This window comes from Daphnia pulicaria, chromosome 4 (assembly GCF_021234035.1).
Source record: "Daphnia pulicaria isolate SC F1-1A chromosome 4, SC_F0-13Bv2, whole genome shotgun sequence".
In the NCBI taxonomy this organism is placed as follows: domain Eukaryota; kingdom Metazoa; phylum Arthropoda; class Branchiopoda; order Diplostraca; family Daphniidae; genus Daphnia; species Daphnia pulicaria.
The window spans coordinates 12,266,954-12,274,394 of record NC_060916.1 but is presented as its reverse complement, the minus strand read 5'-3'; the positions used below and the strand labels follow the sequence as shown (position 1 = coordinate 12,274,394).

Below are 7,441 nucleotides of genomic sequence, written 5' to 3'. Positions count from 1 at the left end.
ACAAACGAAGAGGAAAATTTCCTCTTGTTCATTTTTTATTTAGAGAACGATCTACAGGGTTTAAAATTGGCAATCGATATAGCGTTCGACTGCCCATATATTGCTGTCGCTTTGCCCATGAATTCTGCCAAAAATCGTGGATTTACGTGAACAAACTCCCCGTTATAGCCACCAACGAAAATGGTGCAGTCCTTAATATTGCTGTCGCTTCTTGCTGTGGCTTGGCAATCTGGTTTTTTTTTGGTCAAAACGACCCCTCGAAGGAAGAAAACAAAAACAAGAATCGGAGTTCGATTTTAGGGACTGCACCTGTGGGTTTCGAGGTTTGCCAAAATTTTGAAGGTTACTAATTAAACACCAGCATCGATAGATTTTGACGTTAGCCTTGTTTCTGCAACTATGACAGCACTTGCCAAATGTTGCAGTTCAACCCATTGTAACCGAGTCTTCGACTAGAAACAGTTACCCCTTTTTTCTGCTCCATCACAAATAGACGAACCCGGATTTTTTTTTTTTAAATCATCGCTGTTAAAGTATTGCGTCAGGAGGATAACAAGCTTAGCGACGTGTTAGGCCTAAACAATATTCCTGATTCTATATTTTAAAAAAGCTCCGGATGATGGAAAAAGGTAAACACTAGACAGTTTTAAAATTCAAATTGCATAGATTTCGTCGGACTTTCAAATCAATTTGGAGCTCTAAAACTTGTTGGAGATGCGTCATTTTTAGTGAATTCACCAAAAACTTCGAAAAGGAAGTTGATGAACCTATGCGGCGGAGGCATTGTGGATCTCCACGTCGATTGTGGATTCAACTACAAATATTTCCCGATTGACAGCGTCTTAAGGTTTAACCTGGTGGAGGATCTCATTCTCTGGAGACAAGGATATAGTTCACACTTGGTAAATATCCAGAAGCTTCCCAGCCATTTGAGAACAATACGACTCTCGATAATTTCTTAATGTAGGAAGAAAGCTTAACAAAAGTGTTGAAGCCAGAGGATATGATTCATATCGACACCATGATCACCAGCATTTTGTGTTGTTTGTTTTCGAAAAGTTTCGCGATTCTGGAACAGTTTCGCAATTTCGAAGAAACGTTTGAAAAGTCCGCCATCATTTCGACGATTTTAAGTACGATGGCATTGGCTAAGCTGTTTTTTTTTTTTTCTATTAGATTGTTTATATTTTGATTTGACAATTGACAGGAACTGTAGCGAGAAAGCACGGCCCCTATTTGGACGTCATTTCGTGTACATCGCTCATGAAAAACTGGTTTTACCCTAAAAACAGTTACATGTGAAACTGTTCATATTGTAGAGAAACGATTATTGTATCTCTTTCAACTAAACAGGAATGTTAAATATAACTTATGGAGATTAAATTTAAAAAAAAATTATATTTTAATACATTTAATATAACACGGTCGACATCTTGCGTCGTCTTGCGTGACAACGAACATGTAACATAGGCTACTGAAAAGTGGCCGTTCTGATTGCTCGTAAAGTCGAGGGAAACGGAACACCACTGAAACGATCCGTCTTGCAAAATAAACAATCGATAAAATCAATGGAATAAAACGTCAATCATAGGACGGATTAAAAAACCGACAGTTATTGTTATAAAAGCTATTAGTTTGACGAATTGAGACGCCGTCTATCCATGACATGTTCGGTCGCATGTATAAAACAAAAAATGCAAGACAAATGATTCCAGTTTAATCATTTTTTCGAAAAAAAAATAATGTCTAGTTCTTTGTCTTAGTACCAAGAAATCCTTTGCCAACAATAAATGTTGATCTTGTCCGAAGACGAGCCGCGTAAATACTTGACATGATTGAAACAAATGGGTTTTGAGATGCAAATATGCAATGGAAGCAGGGATGACAAAGTAAAAAGGTTACGAATAATTTTGGAATCCGTCAAGCAAATCCTTAACATCATTATCTCATCGCTTTGGCGGTTGCAATATTTTTAACCAAACCATTAGTCATCAGCCACCGACGATTCAAGTCAATTGAGCGCCTCGTTTGAATCGAATTCGGTGTAACCATTCACGAGGATTTCAACTGTTAAGTACTAATTCAAATCAGGAAAAAAAAACAAGAGCTTGTTGAGAGTTTTAAAATGGTATGAGTGGATTAGGTTACATACGCGCACTATTTATTACGCCAAAAATCATAACTGCTGATTTCATTGATCATTATAGCAAAGCCTGGGGCAAAGAGACTTTTATTTTAACATTTAAAGGGGACGCAGTGCCTACGTTTAAATTTCAGTATCGCGGTTAAGTATAAGAATAGTCGATCCCTTGCGTGAAAAAGGAGCGGAAGCTTGTTATTCAATATTTCGACTCACTCAACAGTAATGAACTGTTTAATAGCAAAAATGTGATTCTTGTTCTCCCCCACCCCCGAAACAAAAATAATGATATGCCCTAATACGTAATTAGTCATCATCATTAATTGACTATTAGCTTTCTAACACTGTGACTAATTTGAGGGGAGCGGGGCCGGGACCATTACTTATTTTAAGGAAGTAAGCCGCAGCGGAAGTGATACTGGCAAACTCTTTCTGCTACGTTATTTCCAATTTTACCAACCCTGTGGTCGTTGACATTACCGAGGAAATGTAATCTCGAACCGCGATCACTCGATATAGGCCACAATAAGGCTCCGTTCACCAAAAATAATGGAACCTGCAAGGCGGGGCATTTGTTTCTCGCATGTCATAATCAACTCAAAGCTCTGATCGTAATTTTGGAACTGTATCGACTTCAACTCTTTGTTTCTCCAGTGTAAATGTTCCGAAAAATAGAAAAACAACTTTGGCTGCCATTCAATTGAAAATGCATCTCCTATCAGATGCGGTACTGATATTCGTCTTGATATTCGTCTTACTGGGAAACTGTTGCCAGCCACTACTAATAGGTAAAAATCGAAATGTTTCCTACCTTGCGTGATAAAAATGTTGACATTTTCAGGTGGTGGAGTCAAAGTGACACTGTTGACTCGTCGAGTCAAACTGGGCAATCGACTCGAAATAGAATGCCGTGCTGAGCCGGGAGAGAGAGCTGGGTCACCCGTGGTTTTATCTTGGCGATGGATATCTAACGGTGCAGTAGTTGAACTCGACCATAATCGCCTCCCACCAGGTAAATTCACTAAATTGCGTTTAGAGGAATGAGATAATAGTTTCTAAACAGTTCTTTTGTTTTAAATTGTAGGAGCCGAAAAGATATTGAATATAATAAACCGTTATCAAGATATCGGTTTCACTTTCATTGCGTCTGTCGTCAGTCGCATTCGGTGGACGGCTGTCCCAAAAGATGCTTCGGGCATCTACCAGCTTGTCGAGATTTGAACGATGTCAGTCAGTCAACAAGCAACGCCACCTTGATCGTAGCCAGTAAACAATTAAAATTCTGTCGATGATTAATTGTTTTACTTGAACTTACTTTGAATATGTTTTCCAGATTCGAGCCAAAATGAGGATGGTCACACTATCACGGACGAATTCAGGATCAGGAAAATAAAGTTCACATTTTCCAAAGTGGATTGACTTTCAATTTGACGTGCCTTACTAGTGTCGGTCAAGTTGAATGGCTGGGACCTCAATCAGTGGAGGATGATGAGTACTATTACCGAGAAAAAGTAAAATATTAGTATTTCGTTAACAAAAACTATGGTCTTATATTTGGAATGTTGTAATAACAGGAGATCCCTCTCAGATTTCGGTGGTCTAAAAAAATAAAATTCAAGGGGTCTACTTCTGTCCTGATGGTCCGTAACGCCAGTTATTTGGACACGGGCTATTACACTTGCTACAATAAAAATAATTTCAACGTCATCGACCGTCAATTTGTTTACGTCGAAGGTAAGATAATTACTTGAATGTTTATAGGTTTAGTTTGCAAATGAATTTTGTTCTTTTTCTACACATGGTACAGATCCCCAACATCTGATTCTTCCACCGGTCATGCAGCCGGTGGGTCAATATCGAAACTTACGAGTCATTGGCTATTATTCGGAATCCGATGTCCAGGTTGGCTGTGGTCCGACTCATTCGTCTGTTCGAGTTATCCTGAAAAAATTAGACAACGAAATCAAAGTGAGTTCAAAATAAATTCCTACGATGAAACTGTTTAACACTTGTTAAAAAAAACAAAACAATGAAAAATCGATAGGCAATTGCATCCTCTGAAGAAGCGGATGGTCTAATCAACGACTGGAGTTTCAATCCATTTGAAGGATTCAAGATCAACATGGTCTATTCTTGGGAGATGATGGGTCAATACCAGTGCGAGGCCACACGGTCTAATTCGAGCAAAAAGAGTGTCCCTACTAAATTCAAAATTGAAATTCATGGTACGCGCGAAAATATTTGGTGATTTCCATTAAGATTTCTTATTACTCGTTTTCCACACACAGGATTGCAAGTACACAGCAATTTCGATCCTTTTACTCCGATCGTCGAAGGAGATCAAATCACTTTGACGTGTCACAGTAAAAACAAAGACGTGATGGACCTGGCCTGGCGATGGCTGCCTGCTGTTCCACTGCCTTACCAAACTATCCCATTCATGGAAATCAACGCTACTCGTCTCCCAGCAGGCCTGAATTCCTAATCTTGAACTTATTTAGTTATTTTAGTCTCAATTACAACAAAATATTTAAATTGACAGACGGGAAAGGTTATTTGCTACCGTTCGAGAACGAAACCAGCGATCAGGATTACCCATCGCCTTTGGGAATGTTCTAGGTGCACCGATTGAAATGGACCAACTTTCCCGTGGAAGCTAATGGAATATACCAGTGCTACGACGCTAATAATTTAAATATTCCTGTCAGCAACATCACAGTCAATGTCGCTGGTATAATCTAGTTTATGAAAAAGTCAAAGAGTGAATTTGATCAACAGACTTTCTAATTCTAGATTCAAATGCTCCAGTAATAATCGATTCAGAAGATGAAGAAATTTACGTTTATCCAGGAAACGAATTGTCACTGGAATGCAGCGACAATTCAGCATTTCCAAAGCCCAAAATCCAGTGGTTTATGAGAATTGTACGACAAATGTTTAAATAAAAAAAGAAAAAGAAATTCTTAGTGTTACCTTCTTAATCTGATGTACAGAGAAAAAAGGTAGTAAGTACGAAGAAATCCTCGACGATGGACGGACCAAGTACCACCACATCAATACGACGGATGACGGGCTCAACAGTGTCCTCACTGTTTCACCAGCACCGACACCACGTAGTTGTCGATTCACCAACTTCAAAGGATCGTCGGAAAAGTGTTTTAAAGTCATGATCCACGGACTGGGAACTGGAATCATCGCTGCTCTTGCAGTGGCGGCCTTTTTCGTCGTTGCCATTATTCTACTGGCCCTTTTCCTCAAACGCTACTACAAACAAAAAGTTGTGTTACACATAAAAATGATAAATTCACGTATTGCGTAACATTGTCTAATTTTCTTATTTAATTTAAAGGAAAAGCAAATGCATCAAGAATTGATTATTAATCGTTTAAAGCTCTTGGATGGTAATCTGGAAAGAATTAATCCCAACTTGCCTCTGGAAGACCAAGTGAACCTTCTGCCTTACGACAATAAATACGAATTCCCCTCCAGTAATTTGGTTCTTACATTAAATGAAATTAAAGAAAACCACTTGTTGATTTTAACAATGTACTTATTCAAAAAAGGGAAACAATTGGGCACTGGACAGTTTGGTCGTGTCGTTCAAGCTAAAGCCGTGGGAATGGGCCAGGGAAACAGCAAAGTCGCCGTGAAAATGGTCAAGTTGCGCTGGACAACACTGGGCTGACGTCACTGGCGTCGGAGCTCCAGATCCTGATTCATTTGGGTTCACATTTGAACGTCGTGAGTCTTCTAGGAGCCTGCACAAAAAATCTCATCCAAGGCGATCTGATGGTCATAGTAGAATTCTGCGCCTACGGAAACTTGCATGACTTTCTGATGACCAATCGTAGCCATTTCATGAACGAACTCGACGCAAACGGCGATCCCTCATCTTTCTGTCAACAGTAAATTTGATAAAAACTATTCAGATAATTAAAACCACCTAATTAAAATGATGAACTACAGCAAAGCTGATCCGAAACTGGCGCCTCAATTGGTTCAAAATATCCACACCATGAAATTCGCCTCATTGGATAAAAGTGCTGTCAAATCGACACCAATTGAAGCTGCCAACGGCGATAAAAATCCCCGATATTGGTCACCTAACTGCAGCAAGAAGGAGGAGCCTCGTAGTCCCATAGTGTGCACTCGGGACTTGATTGAATGGTCCTACTAAATCGCCTGCGGAATGAACTACTTGACTAAACGAAAGGTAAAATAACTTAGTTAGAAAATTCATTAGTGATATGACATCTATTTCCCTCAGGTGTTGCACGGAGATTTGGCGGCTCGCAATGTTCTCCTGGCGGATGACAACATTGTAAAAATCGCCGATTTCGGATTGTCACGCAAAGTCTACAAGAATTGTAACTACCAGAAACAAGGACAAGAAGCTCTGCCTGTCAAGTGGATGGCCATTGAATCGCTGATCGATCGAGTCTTTTCCTCCCAGTCGGATGTTTGGTCTTTCGACGTTACCATTTGGGAACTCTTTTCTCTCAGCAAACAACTCTGCCCAGGTACAGTAAATTTTCGTTTGGCTGATGAATAAAAATGAATTCTTTTATCTTTGAACAGCGGTGAATGAACTAGCGGATTTGATCCGCTTTTACAAAATGGCAGGAGGATGGATAGACCAGAATTGATGCCCAGAGCCATCGGTAATGTCACGGAGGATTGCTGGAAGCACAACCAGGAAGAGAGGGCGACATTCGCTCGATTGGAACACATTTTGGGCGAGATGGTCGATCGAATCATCCGCCAACATTTCGCCGGCGAGGAAGTGATGACAGAACATAAAAATTACGTGAAAATGAACACAAAAATTGGTTCAAATAATACCGCAGCTCAATCCGAATATGAAACAATGACCAGCAATGAAAATCGACAGGTGATTTCAGTATTAAATGCTTCCTCCTTATCGCAGCGTCCAAATGGTCCTCCCAAATTGTACCCGCACTTAGGTGTGACGAATTACATCAACACCTGCACGGAAGTCAACACCCCTCCGCAAACGCCGATAAGCTACACGAATTTCAGAAAACTTATGTCAGTGTCATTTCAAAAGAGCCTGGCAGACACCTCAACAATGACGCAAGGTTACCTAGCCGTGTTACCTGGCACACCAGTTTGAAATGTCTTTCGCACCCATTCCCGCAAATATATTTGAAAATTTATAATTTGTCCTCCAATCCACCATTGCGTTCCTAGTTTAAATGTACCTTACGACTAGCCTTACGTATGGAATTGGAAGAACATTGTACCAACAAAACATCAGGATCTTTGAATAAATAAAAATAT

General features: G+C 39.8%; 3 protein-coding genes across 3 annotated transcripts; all 3 read left to right on the top strand.

Moving 5' to 3' along the window:
* Positions 1-659: 659 nt before the first annotated feature.
* Positions 660-1,302, top strand: LOC124337729. Its single transcript, XM_046791758.1, has 3 exons — positions 660-902; positions 968-1,133; positions 1,208-1,302. Exons 1-3 carry the CDS (start codon positions 762-764, stop codon positions 1,300-1,302), a joined length of 402 nt encoding a protein of 133 aa, XP_046647714.1. The 5' UTR covers positions 660-761.
* Positions 1,303-2,527: 1,225 nt separating this feature from the next.
* Positions 2,528-5,064, top strand: LOC124337165 (platelet-derived growth factor receptor alpha-like). Its single transcript, XM_046791247.1, has 9 exons — positions 2,528-2,928; positions 2,982-3,152; positions 3,225-3,406; positions 3,474-3,651; positions 3,715-3,874; positions 3,948-4,108; positions 4,185-4,365; positions 4,429-4,871; positions 4,934-5,064. The coding sequence occupies exons 5-8, from the start codon at positions 3,778-3,780 to the stop codon at positions 4,623-4,625; spliced, it is 636 nt and encodes a 211-aa protein (XP_046647203.1). The 5' UTR covers positions 2,528-2,928; positions 2,982-3,152; positions 3,225-3,406; positions 3,474-3,651; positions 3,715-3,777; the 3' UTR covers positions 4,626-4,871; positions 4,934-5,064.
* A 1,028-nt stretch (positions 5,065-6,092) lies between these two features.
* Positions 6,093-7,441, top strand: LOC124337728 (tyrosine-protein kinase receptor torso-like). The gene is made up of 3 exons (XM_046791757.1): positions 6,093-6,270; positions 6,385-6,660; positions 6,719-7,441. The coding sequence occupies exons 1-3, from the start codon at positions 6,093-6,095 to the stop codon at positions 6,784-6,786; spliced, it is 522 nt and encodes a 173-aa protein (XP_046647713.1). The 3' UTR covers positions 6,787-7,441.